Raw genomic sequence first — 18,455 nt, forward strand, 5'->3', positions numbered from 1 at the left:
GGGAGAAACCCTTAAGTTTCCAGGGTCTGGCTCACACTGCTAGCACAGAAAATAGAATTAAAAATAATGGGCCAAATTCTACCCTCAGAGGAACACAAACAATTCCCAAATCAATGGGACTTGCATGTACCAATCTAAAGGCAGAATCTGATCCATCAGTTAACTAATTTTTATGGAGCCTATTGCCATTGACAGCTACATGTGAACAGGATTTCTGACATTATGGATTAACTGAAGTATGGTGGAAAAACAAAATAGTTAAATAAGGTCTAAATATTAATGACACAATGAAGATGGAAATGGAGATCTGAGAGACAAAGAAGAGTATTCTTGTACATGAAGAATTGCATGAGAGTGAAAAAGGATATATTGGAGGGATTAAGAGAAGGATATAATTTTTATGGTGCAACATTTGCTATATATCACCGGATAAGAAAAAGAAAGAAAAAAAACATTTGTGAAAAGAAAAAGATAGCATTAGGTATTTGAACAACTTGTGTATTAACTGGGACAAAACAGGCTGAAGAAATAAAATGAACAATATGCTGGGAAACAGCACAGAATTGCATATTACAAGACAGAGGAAACTAGAAAAGGAATTGTTTGGTTGTTTTTTTTCTCCCAGTAACCAGAAAACTAGAAAGGTACAGCTGAAGGAACATGAACTATGATCTAGCCCAGGGATCTCAAACTCAAATCACCACGAGGGCCACATAAGGACTAGCACATTAGCCCGAGGGCTGCATCACTGACAACTTTTCATATAAAGATATAAATACCCACCCCGCCCTGCCCCCATTCCAACCCCTTCCCCGAAGTCCCCACCCCAACTCCGCCCCCTCCCTGCCCCTATTCCAACCTCTTCCCCAAATCCTCGCCTCTGCCCCGCCTCTTCTCCGCCTCCTCCCCCGAGCACGTGGCTCCCCGCTCCTCCCCCCTCCCTCCTGGAAAGTGCTAAGTGCCGCCAAACAGCAGTTTGGTGGCAGGAAGCGCCTGGAGGTAGGCAAAGAAGTGGGGATGTGGCGCGCTGGGGGCCAAAGGGGGCGGTGGGGGAGGGGACCTTGGTGGCCACAGGAAATAACTCCAGGAGGTGAGGGGGGCAGGGAGCTTGACAGACGGTAGCAAATAACTCCGCAGGCGGCCACATGTTTGAGACCCCTGATCTAGCCAAATTAACATGGTAAATAGAAGAAATAAGACAAGACCAACCAGAGTAAACACAAGAATTATTACTTTCTTTCAATGTGTTCAACTGAAAGTTGATATGCTAGATGAAATTAATGCAATTGAAGGAAACGGCCCAGAGAGGAAACAAACTATGCAAAGAAACTAGTGTGGATTGAACATATATCTTCTGATGCTGCAATGTGAATTGACCAGTGGGTCTTCTCTGAGCCTTTCCAGGCTCTAAAGAGGGTACTAACCAGGAATAGGGGGAAAATTCAAAAACTGGGAAAGATGTTACCGAAACACTGTTTGTTAATTGGGACTTTTTTATTTTAATTCGATTTTATCTTTTTTTGATTACACCATTATTTTTTTACAAAAGTACATTTGATAAAGGAAAACCCTCACAACATGGTAAAATGAAACACTCACTTCAAATACTGCTAAATGTTTATTATTAAAAAGTGCTTTTACCTTAGCCTTTCCTTCAAGAGCTCCAGTTCCTGCATATATTTTACTGACAGAATCACCATTTAATGACCACATGGACCGGAAAACTTCCTGGAAGCGAGTAACCAGCTGAGGCTTCTCAGCTAAACCTAAAACCTCCAGTTGTTTTGTTAGCATCTGCAACAGTTCAAGAGAAGGCTCATGAAGTGAATACACTAAAATATATATTGTCAAATTCTCCCTTCAAAAAAGCATTTACTTTAACTCTGTATTCCGGAGAAAATGACACTATATCACATTAAACTCTTTCACAGCAGCATAACATTAAACATAACATTAAAACATTGAAAGACCACCTATATCGAATTAACTATTTTTGGGTTGACTTTTTTAATATCATAACCTTATTTTTTATTTCCAGGTCTTTAATTCTTCATTAGTATTCAAATAGAGTTTACTCTACATTCTTCCTATCAGAGCCTCAGCTAAGTCTCAGAGTATCACTGACCTTTCCCAACAGCATGCAATGGATGTAGAGCTCTGTGATACTCAAATGAGTAAGGCAGCAATGTCTTTTGTGCTTCACTTTATCTTCCCTCAAAATTCTACTAATAGAGTCAAGAAACAATTTTCAAATCACTATTGGCAGGATGTTAATTTATCAAGTAAGCTTTATAAGTTACAGTTGCATTAGTTCAAAACAGGAGGTATGAGACATATGTCCCATAGGCAGATCTAGCTCCTAGGATCTTTTCTTCCAGACAGCCTTCTCAAAGGCATCTATCTGCCAGGTGTAGCTGAAAAGGTCTTGGAAGAAGCTGGAGATAAAGTGGGAGGAGATCTGCCTGACTTGGCCCTAGCAGCAATTTTTATAGTCACCACTGCCACCTCCACAATGCCACACATAAAAGGCTCAGGGGAACAGAGATTTCCCTTGCTCTCCAGTCCCTGATGTAGTCACTGAACCCTACTGCAACAGACTCAGCTGGATATCTACTTCCTCTTGTACCCAGCTGCTGTTACCCAATCCCAGGCTTGGGGAAGCAGCTCCTTTTATGTTCTCTTCCTCACTCATTGCCCATTCCAAAAAGGAGGAGGGGGGAAATTTTCCAAATTGTGGGGGAGAAAGAACTCCTGGAGATAACAAAAGGGTGTGGGGGAAGGAGGTTGAGAAAAGAGTAGAGAGAAATTCCCAAAGAAGCAGGGAGAGCAATAAATGGGGTAGGACAAATCCCCAGGAGAAGGGAGAGGAAGAATCTTCAAAGGGACAGAATTATGCCAACTCTTGCAATTTTATCATGAGTCTCATGATATCTGGTATTTTTATAAAAGTCCCAGTTTCTGGAGTTATACAATCACATGGGAATTTCTCTCTTTCTTTCCTTTCTTTTTTTTAAATGATTCTAGCCCTTATGGTTATGGATATAAGCTTGAAAACAAACATTAAATGTTCAAAAAACAGAAGGCAAATAAGTTTTTTTTTTTTTTGAAATTTCATAATTTTTTGGCCTTACTTGTGATTTTTGAACACCTACGGTTGGCAATGCTATGAAGGATGCAAGGAGAAAAAGAGATTTGGGGAAGAATCCTAAAGTGGTATGGTTAGGATGAAGGGAGAAGAGAAATGTCCGAAGTGGGGCAGGGGTTGGAGAAAACGGAGGGAAAAAAAAAACGCTACAATGTGGCTATAGAAACACAGGGAACTAGAGATAAACTAATTGGAAGAGGAAAAAACAGGCTTCCTACTTAAAAAAATAGTGCATGTATTTCATTTAAATACAATTAAAGGGGCTCATTCAGCAGTTGGACACTACTGAAAAAACTGCCTCTTGCTGGTGAACTTTATATTCCCAGCTCATGAATTTTAACTGAAATGGTAATGTGACCCTCACCACAGAATGAGTTGGACATTCCTGCTGTAATGAAATTAGTGACTTTACTCCAGATTTACACTGGTATAAGAGAAAAAAATGTAGACCTGTAAATATAAAATTGCTATATATTTTGATTCAAGTGAGTGTCAGGTGTCTGTTTGCTACAAAACAGACAACTGAAATGCACATAAAACATGAGAAATGATTATTCAGTGCAGGTCATCCTAGCTCACCCAACTAGACTACTTCAGAACCTGCGTATCAGTCTACCATGAACTGTCAAGCTCAAAACTATGATGGACACAGATTTAGGATCAAAAGGATCTTCTTTAAGGTTACAATCTCGGTATCTTTTCCATGACAAGATCAATATGGGATAGATATATGGATGAACGAATACTTAATCAAATCATTTTTACAGTACACACCGTGAATTAAGTCATACAGAGAGGAAGAATTCCAAAACCAACCAAGATTAATATATATTAACAACAGACCCTAGCTGGCCTTTTTTACCCTTTATTCTCTGAGTTCTATAAAATGAAAATTATAATAATTCCCTGCAGTACAGGCAGCTGAAACTCTACAAAACCTTAGATCTTTCAAGCTTTGGTTAAATTCACCATTTACCTATGTATGAGACAGGTTAACAGTGAAGAAAACAAAAAATCAGATAAAGTTTCAATTCAGTGGACTATTTGACTACAACAACATCATTGTACAGACAAACTATTATAATCAAAGCTCTATGTATTTGGCAGACAATTTGATTTAAATTTTGCTTCAAAGTCACTGGATTCTACAGCTTTCGATTGAAAATTCTGCAGAATTTTCATATAAATGTTAAAATTGGAGGGTTTTATTGAATTAGAAGAAAAAATAAATATCTTAAGTAAAGTAGTCTTGTTTATTTTTATATTAATTTAGTTTCAGTGTCCACTCATTTCTATTTTTAAATATGCTGCAGGTTTTCATGTTTAGGTTTCAGAATTAATAATTTATTAAGATGAGTGGAGCACACCAAATCCCTCAAAGATATTGTTTCAGGCTCACAGATATCACTGCATCAGTTTACATTCAGTTCATCTTTTCAAGCTTTGCTTTATAACCTTGAGTACTGGAAACATCTTTTTTTTTTTTTTAAATATTAAAGCTGATATCCTGGAGCACAATTTACAGAAAAGACTGAATTCTAGAGTGAATTGACAGCCACAGATTTGGGGCATAGCTGGGGGCCCAACTGTAACACTCTCTATGTAATCCAAAACTCATGGACTAATGAGGTTTCCTAGACAGCAGTACTGGTAACCATTTAGGACAGTAGCATGTGCACCAAAGACCTTTATCCACAGTGCTTACTATAAGTTCAATTTGAGGAATCTTAGTTGAACTCACAGTAAGTGCTATGAGTAAAGTGCTTTTGTGCGGGACTGTAACGCTACTCCTCCTTTGGAACTGCAAGCCTGAAACTGAAAGGAAAAACAGATGGACATACAAAGAAAGGGAAATACATCAGTGGTAGCGGTTCAAATATACTTTCCTTAAAACTGGTATACCACAATTTTTGTACTAAGAATTGTGAGCTACCAAGATATGTTAGCCCACTGAACTACAGGGCCATGCTACAAATCAGATTTTAACTCATAACTTAAGCATATTGTAATTAATCTTCCCTATTAACAATTATGGTAATTTTGTCATTCAAGTATTACAGAAGCATCAGAATCAATCAGTGGTTGCAAGTTCTACATCAAGAATCTACATTATTTTCCTACCTCTAAGCCAAAGAAAGCCTGCACACTGTTTGTTCTATCCAGACAGTCCAAGCAGTTTGTCCTGATAGTACCACTTTGATATCTGTGCCAAGTACAACAAAATAAAGAGAACCACTGAAATAACTCAGTAAGACAAAGAACATCAACAAAGGACACCAAGATCTCAAAGAGACTAGTAAATCAAGGCACTGTAATTGCAATGTTATTGTTATAAAAATACATTTATAATGTTGGCAGCTATAGATCCACCAATAGCAACAAGACTGGCATCTCTTTACACAAGAGCAATTTATCTCCAGCAAATAAAACGAAGTCTTCCTTCAATTTTTTGGTGTGGTCCTTGTTTTCTGAAGTGTAATGCTGGAATGAACTCTCTCTTTCTAGACAACCCAGGAAATACAACATGCATTTTCTAGGTATTTCATGGGTACTCACTTCTAGTTAAAATAAACTATATATAAAAGAAAACAAAAGTTAGAAAACAAAGCATTAGGAAAGTGCCCTGATTTGCTGAAATTAAAGTACGACTGTAGTAAACAGTAAATGTAGTAAAACTGCATCCAGTACATTATTTCAACACTATCTTTGGGAAAAAACAACTATAGAAATGTGGTTGACACAATAAAAGACTAAAGAAAAATGAAGTGACTTATTGTCTGTACTAGATTAACAATTTACCTATTGAAAAGAGATAAAACAAATAGGATAAATAGATTTTAAAAAGTTATAGCAAAACTTTAAAAAATTTGTATACCTACTGCAAGTTATAACTTAACGTGTCTTATCTCTGTTGTACTCCCTTACCTTCTATATTTGTCAGCTTCTTAATAGTTATTTAACACAAATTATTTTTTTTTATCAATTTTGTTTATCTTTAATAAAAGAAAAAACTAAAACAATATTTTGGTAAAACTGGAAAAATGCATCTCAGGAGGTCAAAATAAAGAGGATATTAACAAATCTAATTTGTCAGGACAGAAAGAGAGAAAGAAGAAAAAAAACCAGGGCTGTTTGTTTTTCCAAGAGGACAACCTAATAAAATTATTTTTACCCACACATCACAATTAAGACAGACTTCTAATTCCAGTTCTCTCAATGGCAAAAATTATAGTTTTTTAAAAAAGAAACTCTCAAACTGATATGGCTTTAAGGCTAATAAGATATTAAAATGTGATCGTGTGGTGGAGTAGATTTTATTCAGTAAAAAAAAAAAAAAAAAGTCAATTTTTGTGGACAGCCGTCTACAACCACATGGGAAACCCAGGCTCAGAAATAATTTAGGGGAATTAGTCCCATTGGCTGACAGCACTTAGACTGAATGGCAAACAGCTATGTTCCATCACCAAAGATAATTTAGACAGTGTTAGTACCAGCAACAGGGAAAACTGGTTCTGCTTTCCCTGTCAAAAGTTACTTCCTTATCCTAATAAGGTACAAGGAAGATTGAATTAAATAAGCCAAAATGGTGAGTTCAAAACAAAGACTTTAATCTAATACCAGTATGAACTTAGTATCACCCTAGACTTTTAGAGACTATTCAGGAACAAGAAAACATGGCATACATTTATATATAAACACAAAATAACTGGTTCGTATTTCAGTCTCAGGTCACCATCCTAGATAAATGAAAACATTCTGTCTTCACACAAACAACCAGAAATATTTTTCTTCTATATTTGTGACTAAAAGTGAAAAATTAAATTACGATCGTATTCTGATTGTAGGAAAGTTACAGAAGTCATATAGTCAAACCTTTGAACTTCCTTTCCATCGAAATAAAAAAATCCACATTCTAAGAATTTTTGGACTTGAGGTTTAAGCACGCTGTGAAGTTTTTCTGCCTTTCCGCCTTTAACCATTTGATGATAGTCAAAGTTCACCATTTTGATATCAATAGCATGTTCAGAGGCTTTCAAGTGGCTCTGATATCAGGAAAGAAAGAGGAAAAAGTATAAATATACCAAGCAACAAACAGGGTGTTAGATTAGTATAAGCCAAATATGCCACCAATGTTAAGAAAGTTATTAACTCCATTTGTTCAGTATCTTTATCATTATCACTTTTTCTACTAAAATGAGACATACTTTATTATATACTAATCCAAATCATTTTAATAAAATATAAACCAAGACTCTAAATTATTACAACTGAATTTGTTTTTTAATTGCCAAAACCAGAAGCAGATTTACATTCTACCTTCTACTTTAAAATCATTAAAGCAATGTAAGTATTGCAATCTTCTTCCACAGTTTAAGGTGTTAGTAAGCTCATCAACCATGGCAGGAAAAAAAACAAAAAACCAAAAAAACATATGTTGACAAGTTCTCTAGTTTTAGAACTGATGGTCGCAAATAGTGTCCCAGGGACCAGTGACGGTCTGTGGGGAGCTGGTTGGTCACATGGTGCCTACTCTCCTTGTTTTCAGCTGTTAAATTACATTTAAAAAATCCAGCTGAAGTACATTAACTGATTTCCTAATATTATTTTTGCATGCAAACAGTTGCTGTAGTTGCCACATGTTATGTGATCACAAAAAGATGGGGAGGAAGCCTGTAGGATTGCAAACGTGAGAGTATGAGTCCAAGAGATGCACTCTATTAAGATGGGACCCATACTGAAGTTTGAGATCCCCTACCATAGACTGTTTATTTGCAGCTTAATTCTATACATAGCTTATTTGTCATCTTAAATTGCCAATCTGCTCTGAAAAATGACTTTGTATAAGTGGCATTGAGGGGGAATTCCATGTTTTCGTCTCAATGCCTTCTGAGCAAATTTGCTCTCTTTACAAGTAAAACAATGGCCTTTTTTTTCCAAATGTACCAGCCTGAAAATTCATCCTAAACTCTGAAAGTCATCCTGGGTTCTTTCCTGCCCACACATCACCACTAAAGAATAAAGAGTCTGCAAACCAAATTGTGATCTCAGTTACATTTGGACAACTCTACTGTTCTAATGGAGTTCAGAAGTTTAACCAAGACAATGTTAAATTTTGCTCATTGGAACTTAGTTAATAGTATTAGCCAAGAACATGCAGTGGCAGTCAAAAAAGAAAACAGAACGTTAGGAACCATTAGGAAAGGGATAGATAATAAGACAGAAAACATCATAATGCCACTCTATAAATCCAGGGCACACCCACCCCTTGTATACTGTGTGTAGTTCTGGTCACCCCATCTCAAAAATGATACATTAGAATTGGAACAAGTACAGAGAAGGGCAACAAAAATCATTGGGAATAAGGAACAGCTTCTATATGAGGAGAAAGTAAAAGGGACTGGGATTGTTCAGCCTGGAAAAGAGATGACTAAATTGTCTGTGTGAAGTTGTTCAAAAGTTTGGAATGTTAAAAGTCGTGCTCATAAAGTAGTCAAAGATAAATGTAATTTTTTCAGAAGTGAAAATATACTTGCAACAATTTTAATTAAAAATGTCCATTTTGAGATCACAGCTGGTGACAGTATACTAATTAAATGGGACATCATTTCCAGCACTGTTAATATGCAAGTCCATGGTAGAAGTAGTGAATGAATACTATAGTTGCCATCTTACGTAAATAATGGCTTTATCAGAAGAAAATTTGTTTCTCCTTTTTAAACTTATTCAAAATTCAATGCCTATGATTTTTAAATCAATATAAATGTATCCTGGTAATACTGGGAAACAAACAAAACGGAAACAATAGACATTTAAATGAAGAGCATCTGTGGCTAGGAGAAACCTAGGCAGAATAAAAATAAAGACTATCAAAATTCTTCTTATGTGGGGTATCTACAGAACACCAATTGAGTCCAAGAACACATTTCCCCCACAGCACACTACTGAGGTGAATTTCACAGTTTTATGCTGTTCCCTGAAACATGGCATTGATACTGTTAAATATCAGACTAGACTGATCATTTGTCTGTTCCACTAAGGCAGCTCCTGCATTCCTTACAATTCTCTCTAAGAGTACTGTGTAAAAAAGGATGATGAAAATAAACTTTACACTGTATTAAGAGCATCTTATATTAAAATTAGATTAAAAAATAACTCAAGTGACATTCACAATGAAATAAAATTTTCTGTACCCCAGACACACAATATTGTCATCTTTAGCTTAGTTTTCTTTTTATTGGAATTTCTATCCTGGTATTATTTGAAGGTTAAATATATTTTATAAGTATAACTGAGCATCTTACAGGTGATTTCACAGTCTAAATTGGTAATACAAAATAATTTATTTACAAATTAATTGTAAGTAATTAGAAAATGATCTCGGCTGGGAAAAAAAAGATAATATGATAGAAACTGGACTGATATTACAGGCTATTCTCTAATTAATTAGAATCCAGGAGAATCTTTATTCAACTATATAACTCGGTAGCAAGAAATCTTGAGACTGGCCAATTACAATCAAAATGCTGGTCTTCTGAATAAGTTTTAAAAGTTTAAATTTCAATTAAACTATTAAATTATTTTTAAGTTCAAGAAGTCCTTTTCTCTACAGTCTAAAAATACATCCAGGAATTACTAGAGCAGTATTTTGGAAAAAAAAATTGTTTACCTGAAGCACACTCAGTATTAAATACCAAAACATCTGTTGCTTATATACCTATATGCCTATCATTAGAATGCAGAAGTTATTTCCTTTAGACATAAACAAGTATTGAGGGAAGATAATTTACAATTTATTATCAACGGCCTGCCATATTCCAGTTATAATTTTTAAAAAGAATGCTTATTTTGACTAACATGCTCAGACATATTAATTGTCATTAAAACGATTTTAAAATCCATTTCATTGTATATATCCTAAGAAATGCCTCCGTGAGCTTTTAGGATCCTGTATTGAGCAAAATGGGTACAGATTTATTTTAACAACAAGCAGTTACTCTAGTGTACAACATATCTGCTTCATTCTCTAATGACTATTTAACACCCGCCTAAGGCATAAGCCAATTCTGAGAACATACAGGGCATGAGATAATCATAATACTTACCTGGAAGGCTTTGCTAAGCATGTGCTCCCCTTCTTTTGCCCCAAGTAAATTTACAATAATTTGCTTGCCATATACACTTTTAAGTGTTCGGAAATGCCTATTAACAGAAGAAAAAAAAATCCTCACTCACCTTTTGGCTAATAACAAGGTAATATAATCAGCATCTTCTCTTAATCAACCCCATCTGAATGAAATACTAGAGTACAGTGTCCATTTATTATGGCAGCCATTTTATTGAAATACATCCCAAGTGATACCAAGTGACAATTGACTGTTATTTATTTAACACCATTAATCTGGGCTTGAATAGGGACTGGGAGTGGCTGGCTCATTACAGAAGCAGCTTTTCCTCTCCTGGAATTGACACCTCCTCATCTATTATTGGGAGTGGACTACATCCACCCTGATTGAATTGGCCCTGTCAACACTGGTTCTCCACTTGCGAAGTAACTCCCTGCTCTCCATGTGTCAGTATATAATGCCTGCATCTGTAACTTTCACTCTATGCATCCGAAGAAGTGAGGTTTTTACCCACGAAAGCTTATGCCCAAATAAATCTGTTAGTCTTTAAGGTGCCACCAGACTCCTTGTTGTTTTTGTTATTTATTTAGTTCAATGGTAGCAAAAATTCTACTTAAGAGGAAACATTTGGCTAATACCAAGAAGTTACATGGAGTTTAACCAAGCATTGTTACATACAGTATGAAATGAAAGTCTAAAGTCCAATTTTAATACAGAAGTTGCCAAATAAAGATTACAAGATGAAATATTAAGCAGATGAATAGCCCACTGAACTTCAAAAGGACTACTCACATGGTTTGCTGAATTACAGCTTTAAAATCAGTAAAACTATCTGATCAGAACAGCATATTAAGAAAAATGCAAGCCACTATTTCACCTGTCAAAAGCCGGTGCATTTGCTTCAAATCCCCTTGACATTCTGACACGATGGGATCCCACCTTTGACAAGAAGAGTACATTAAGTTACATAGCCAAACACACACAAACAAACAAAAAATTCAACTATCTGCTCTCCAAAACCCATTTAAATCCTATTTCTGTCATACGTTATTCCTTCCATAATATGTGCTTCTTTCTATTGGTTTCATTAATGTTAGTTTTCTGAAGAACACCTTTTTGACACAACCTCTTGAACCTTGTCATGTAACTACACTTCTAGCTTTTTTGTTTAGGGATACGCAAGCCTTCTGTGACTCTGTTATGGTATACTTATACAGCTGCCATGCTACATCTAAGAATTTTTAAATGTCCTAATTTTTTATTTTAGTGTCACAGTACTAGATTTTCGTACAATTCCTCTCCCAAGGATGTTGAACTTAATTATACTGTAGTCACTATTACTTAGTGTCTCACCCATAGTTACTCCTTGCACAGACTCCTTTGTATTATTTATGACTAAATCAAGAGTAGCCTCTCCGCTTGTGTGCTCCAGAACAACCTGTTCCAAGAAGCAATCGTTAAAAATCAAAGAATTCAAAACTTCTAGGCCAAAAGAAACTAAGCATTAGAGATAGTGTGCTCAGGTCCCATAGGAAGTAGTGTCTTCAACAGCAATACCGCCAGTCCGTTAAGCAGCAAAAGTCTCTCTCCCAAAGAATTTCATCCAGAGCTCAGCCAAAAAGACAACAGTGCCTCAACTTTTATCTTAACTACTTACCTGCAGACCAGGTTGCTCCCAAAATAATGGAACAGATCCACGAATTTGTATGAAGGAAGACACACAGTCATCTAGGAATATCACCTGTTGAGAAAAAGCAGTACTGTAATTTTACTGGGGAATTGCAGAAACAAAGCAGTCGTTTTTGCATTATCTAAACATAGTGAATAAAATACAACTATGTCATAGTATAAGCAGGAGTAACAATATTTGTTATTTTTAAAAATTCATATTAAATTACCTGTGTGTCTCGTGCCTCAGAATGCACAACTTGAATAAATAAATATTCAATAGTAAGAAGATACAATATACCTCAGGGACAAGTTTATTGTGGTTTTAGAAAGAGGGTATTTTTCTTTTTAAATTAAGTCCTGCTCCAAGTTCTCCTAAAAAGTGTTTCCCTGTAAAGATTTCTTTAAGACGGCAAGGCAGACTATATTTAAAACTTTTTCATTTCACATCCACTTTTTAATATATATTTTGGTAACATTTAGACAAAAATCATAGAGAAGACTTAAATGGGATTGTGTGTAAGAGAAATAAAATGGAAAACTTAAGAATCCTGTAAAACAGACAAAAATATTTAACCTGATTCTCTTAATTTAGTTTCTAGAAACCCTTTCATGTTTATCTTTAAAACTTTCCATAAGGCTCTTTCAAAGTTTGTGTAGAAGCTTTGATTTCTCTTTCAGTATTTAATATTCACTCTTGTTACATAAGTAAATGTTTTCTTATTTCTTAAGTTCTTAGATAACAAGAGTTAAATTTGGGACTTAGGATGGTTTAGTTACTTTATTTCCATTATGAGATGCATGTTTTTAAAATATATTAACTCATTACTTGACAATGTCAACTCCAAGATTTCCTCAAAGTCAGGGTCGGTCGGCTCTAGGCACTAGCAAAGCAAGCAGTTGCTTGGGGCGGCAGATTTGCAAGGGGCGCAAGAATCCAGCATGGGAGCTAAGAACCAACAGGGCCCCTGGGAGCTGTAGTTCCTTGGTTAGCTCCCTGCCTATAGATCCAGCCCTGGAGCAGGGAAAGAACTACATTTCCCAGCATTCCCTTGGCCACTAGCAACAGGAAGGGGTGTGGGAAAGGTGTATGGAACTGAAATCTGCAGCTTGCTGTGAATGGTAGGAACAGAGCCAGCTCTAGGTTTTTTGCTGCTCCCCCCCGCCCTGGGCTCCCCCCGCCCACACCCCCTGCTGCCCCAACTCTGGCCCCCACCTGCTGCCCCAGCTCTGGGCTCTCCCCCCACTCGCAACTCCTGCTGCCCCAGCCCCGGGCTCTTTCCCGCCGCATCCCGGCCGCCCCAGCTCTGGCCCCCATCTGCACCTCCTGCCATCCCAGCCTTGGGCTGACCCCCGCCCCACACCCCCTGCAGCCCCAGCTCTGGCCCCCACCTGCACTCCCCTGCTCCCCCAGCCCTAGGCTCTTCCCCCCAACCCCCTGCCACCTCAGCTCTGGGCTCTTCCCCAAAGAAGGAACTGGGGGGACTAAATGGACGGTGCACCTCTCTATCTGAAGCCTAGCAAGGGAGGTACGTGGATCCCACTAGAATTTAAAATGAAAAGTAAGGGAGGGGAGGCTCTGGACCTGGGCAGCTTTAGATACAGTACCAGGCACGTAGGAGGATTTACACTTCTGAGCCATGGAAGCAGAAATTGACTTTTCCTCTCCAGATATAGCTAATATTCAGAAAGGGAATCTAGCACCTGCTTTCCAGATTTGAACACCTCAAAATTCAGGAGTGCTCAAGCTCAGTTTGGGCAGCTGTTACTTCATTTCCCCCAAATCAAATCTACTGATCCACTGTAACTTGCTGTAGAAAAAGTAGAATAAATTGAGCAAGAAATGCTTCCCAGTGGTTATTAGGACTGGAATTGCTATTTTCAACAGCCATTGCTTTTTTTTTTTTTTTTTTTTTAAGTTTTTTTTTTAAGTTTAGTTTTATTTGTTTAAAAGAAAGACCATGATAGTGCATTCCCCATAGAAACAAAGAATGGAACAAAAGAATAATAAAGGCACCTCAACTTTTCTTCATTTATGTAGGACAGTCTTATAATGTGCATCCAGATATCCTCCAATCACACAAGCTGAAAATTGTTCCACTTTACTGCAGTTCTGTAACCATATGGGAACCAATCCTGTCTGTGTTCTGTGCGCATCCAAAATTCCTGCTGAATGACCTGCCCTGGGAGTGAGTTACCAGTGACCCAGGGCTGGGGCAGCAGGAGGGTGCAGTTGGGAGGGGGAGAGCTCAGGGCTGGGGTGGGGGGCAGCCAAAAAATTTTTTGCTTGGGGCAGCAAAAAACCTAGAGCCGGCCCTGCTCAAAGTGCTAATATTTAGCCTGAGGTTAAAAATAATAAATTTCAAATGTTATAAAAATGAACTGCAATTTAATCATCTAATAAGTAGCTTACTGAAAAATATAGTTCAAGAAACCTGACTGCATACTGACCCCAATCCTGCACCTGGGTGAAACTATCAAAATGAATGGGGCTCTGCACAAGCACAGAGATTTACCCAGATATGACCTACCCACATGTATACAATTGCAGGATCAAGCTCTTCATAACAATGCAATCAAAAGTACCAACCACAGAATAATCTATAATTTCATGCATTACAGTATAGTAATAGTTCCAAATACACCGCTACCCTGATACAACGGGACCCGATATAGATACTTGATATAACATGGTAAAGCAGTGCTCGGGGTGGGGGGGAGGGGGGCGCGCAGGGCTGCACACGCCGGCGGATCAAAGCAAGTTCGATATAACACGGTTTCACCTATAACGCGGTAAGATTTTTTGGCTCCCTAGGACAGCGTTATATCGAGGTAGAGGGGTATAGGGGAAAATCCTCAGTGTACATTGACTTAGCTTCACTGACTGCAAAAGAAGAACACCAGCATACATTAGCTCTGGTTCTGGCCTACCTGGAGCAAAAAGCTGTAAGTTGTTTACTATCATTATACTGAGTGCAGACAGATGGGCAATATAGTTATAATAATACAGCATACCTGTTCTGTTTCAACAAAATTAGCAACATGACCATCATCATTTGTTCCCCGGACGTTAAACCTGGTCCCAGCTCGTTCACAGCTTAGTCGTGAAATGAGGCAAGCCTTTGCCTGTTTGTGAGCTGCATAAATTGTTCTAATCTCTACTCCTCCACACATGAGACGCAATAACCAGTCATCACAGTTCACACCATAGTGTTTAAGATGCAAATGCAGGGATTGGTTCCTATCAGAAACAGAAGGGACTCAAATTAATGACAATTAGAGAGAAATAAAATGGCTCATTTTGTTTAGGCAACTGCTGTCTTATTTCTGAAACTCCATACTCAATATAAGGAATGTCAAGAGGAAAGCTTTCCATAAACATGCACAGTTTCATCCACAACTCCTATTTAAATATATTTGACATAGCAAAACCTTCTAGACAGTAGCTTAGATGTCTGTAGGACAAAAATTGTCTGTAGTGAATTTTAATGGACATAAAAACTGACAACCTAGAATCTTTTGTTAATAGTGCAGATTCCCCTATCCCTTCCTACTAATGTGAAAACCATGGATTAGAGAATAGAGTTTTCATGGTCAGTCAGTCTCAGAGAAAATAAAACCAGAATGTCAACGATGGGGCTATTTTGTGTGTCATGTGTGACCCACGAACTCATTTCATATAGGCCACTCTATAACCAACTGGTACACTGCTAAACAGGACAGAATTTGGACTGGCTACAAACTGAAAAAAAAAAACCACTCTGTGTACACATTTAACAATTTCTTGGGACAGTTTCCCACCCCCAAAAAGCTTATTTTAAAACCGTGGAACATGTTACCATGTCAGAGATCCTGTATTGCAAGAATAATTCAACAGTCTTCTAGGAGTGTCATCAGTATTTGGGACATCTCAGTTTTGTTCAAATGATGTTCGCTTAAGCTAACAGTGCTTGTTTTCTTTGAAGCACCCCATGACCATTGTCAGTTCACTGCGAATTAGTCAACACTACAGCCTAATGATAAACTCATTGATCCAAACAATGGGATGGGTGATCATGAAGTGTAATCCAGGTTGTTAAACCACTGGTTATGGGATTTTGTAATAGGTATACAAGTAAAAAATTATAACTTTGGTGTTATTATTGTGTAATGTATGAAATATAAAACTAAGTGAATTCAGTTTTTGTTACTCCTTTAGTCATACTCTGGGTAATGTTTAGTGTTAACTACAGGTAACAAAAACATAATGTAATTACAGTAGTAAGTGTTTCATAAACAATAGTATAGACACTAAGAATCCTCATAAAACAAAATATCTAAAGTAGTATTTTAAATTACTAATATGACTGTCACAACGGTAATATTAGCAGCATTTCATTAGTTAATTCAAACAACTTTTTTTATACTGTGAAGCGGGGTTAGTATGAGAGAAAAGGTAAAGGGGTAATAATTCAGAGTGCTGACATGTAACATCACATTCACAATGTTCTAAAATTAAGTACAATGCAAATGAAAAAAGCATAAACTAGATAGTCTGTGAGCCAACTGGAAGCACTTTAAAAAGAAATTGTCAGTATCTGGTAAATAAGATTATAGTTTGCAGCTAGTGTTTGGCTTTTGTACTCCTTTTGAGTGAGAGATTCACTTATGAAAAGAGGGGAAGTTTATCGAATAGGAAAAAAAGATATGGTCAGTAAGACAGCTTGTTCTCAGAATATTTTATTGTAACCACAAATAATTTCTTAAGAACTTCTCTTAACACTCTCAGTACATTAGTGGTTTATTTTTAGGTTAGTTGCTTATTTTAATAGTGTCTCCATTGTTTTTCAAAATACATACCTAACTTTTAGCAAGCATTCCAGAGAAATTTACAAGTATTTATTAATGAAACCTCAAAAATTCTGTGGGTTGGGTATGTATTATTTTGCAATACAGTACAAAGATATGCTCTGTTGAAATAGGAGATTGGGAAAGTAAACAACATTTTTCTTCGTGGAATCTGACAAATGGATTTCTATACAAAATTCTTGGCAAGATTAAAATGTGTATACAGAATATTACTTTTTAAAACTGATTTTTAGTGTTTAGTTTTCTTGATATGCAAATCTGGGTCATTTAATCTATTTCACATTGTAACTAGTGATTTATTGGCTAGCTACTGAAGGCATAAAAAGCAGACGATTTAAATTTAAAAAAAAAATGAAAGTTAAGGATGCACAGAAAATTTAAAGCTAAATTGATTTGAATAGCCTTAAGTTACTAGCCTATTCAAATAGCCAATACCCATTTCCTGGGGTATTGGCACGCAAAGATAAGAATTCTACTGGAAACATTCCTGACCCATCTCCTCAAAGCCCAGAATCCTCCCCCCCACCCTGGTTGTGTATGCTTGACTTCATACTACAACTCTACCTTGTCATCCCTCTATCCCCACTTCCCACGAATAAGTGGCAAAGGGTAGGACAGAACTGGCACAAAAACAGAGCTGCTCTAGGCTCAAGGTGCCACGTCAGTGGAAAAGTTACAGCAGGTGGGAAACAAGTAGCTTTTCACCTCTTCTAATGTACATGTACATCAACGGGGCAGTGTTAAGTCTTTCAGTAGTTGTAGGAGGGTTACCTATCTTCACTAAGCATGAGAAATTGAAGGAAGGAAGGAAGGCTAAAGGCAGGGGAGAAGAGAAACTGGAGCAGAACCTCACCTAAGAATCATAAGAACAAGTATACTAACCTTCAAAAGTTTTAAGATTTACTCTTAAGAGTTGTAATACTGTCCATATTTCTCACGATTGGCACTAATTGACCCATTTGTTTGCAGTCTCAGCAGAAAAAAGCAGTAGTACTTGTTTTATCAAGAATTACATATATAAAAAAGCCACATACAATTTATTTAAAACTACCTTCTACAAGGAAGGACACAATGTAGTTAACTGTGTAATAAACAGCTGCAAACAAAGAGTGAAAGCAACATGTAGTTTCCAAACAACAGAGGGAGCATCACAGTTTTAGGGCTTGTCTACACTGGCAATGTTAAAGCGCTGCCCCGACAGTGCTTTAACGTGACTTGTTTGGTCGTAGTGCTGGGAGAGAGCCCTCCCAGCACTCAAAAAAACCCACCTCCACGAGGGGCATAGCACCCACTGGGTGGTGCACTGTCTACACTGGCATGTTACAGCGCTGAAACTTGATGTGCTCAGCGGGGTGTTTTTTCACACCCCTGAGAAAGAAAGTTGCAGCACTTTAAAGTACCAGCGTAGACAAGCCCTTAGAAACAACAGTGCTCAAAAGTAAGAAATGCCCTTTGGAATCTCCCAGCCAATACCAGTTTTCTATAGAAAAGCAATGATACATTTTATAGAGGTTCAATTAGTTTCTTCGGGCAACACAAAAAGCAAAATGTTACATCATTGTGACAAGCGTTTTGATCAAAGTACAGTATTGTCTGTTTTCACAACTTGATCTTTGAGTGAAGACAACACCCCAAACTGTGTCTGATTGTTATCACAGAAAATGTTCAAA

The 18,455-nt window shown here is 37.2% G+C and overlaps 1 protein-coding gene across 16 annotated transcripts in view; it reads right to left on the reverse strand.

The window, feature by feature from the left end:
• Nucleotides 1-18,455, reverse strand: part of SYNJ1 (synaptojanin 1) — a 106,807-nt gene that overhangs the window by 62,338 nt on the left and 26,014 nt on the right. For all 16 annotated transcript variants that reach the window (XM_054048168.1, XM_054048214.1, XM_054048176.1 and 13 more), the window contains 7 exons: nt 14,953-15,178; nt 11,927-12,010; nt 11,147-11,208; nt 10,249-10,345; nt 7,019-7,188; nt 5,267-5,348; nt 1,642-1,794 (listed from right to left, as the gene is read on the reverse strand). In XM_054048168.1, coding sequence (XP_053904143.1) covers nt 1,642-1,794; nt 5,267-5,348; nt 7,019-7,188; nt 10,249-10,345; nt 11,147-11,208; nt 11,927-12,010; nt 14,953-15,178 — 874 coding nt within the window. The remainder of the gene's footprint in view (nt 1-1,641; nt 1,795-5,266; nt 5,349-7,018; nt 7,189-10,248; nt 10,346-11,146; nt 11,209-11,926; nt 12,011-14,952; nt 15,179-18,455) is intronic.

This window comes from Malaclemys terrapin, chromosome 1 (assembly GCF_027887155.1).
Source record: "Malaclemys terrapin pileata isolate rMalTer1 chromosome 1, rMalTer1.hap1, whole genome shotgun sequence".
Classification (NCBI taxonomy): domain Eukaryota; kingdom Metazoa; phylum Chordata; order Testudines; family Emydidae; genus Malaclemys; species Malaclemys terrapin.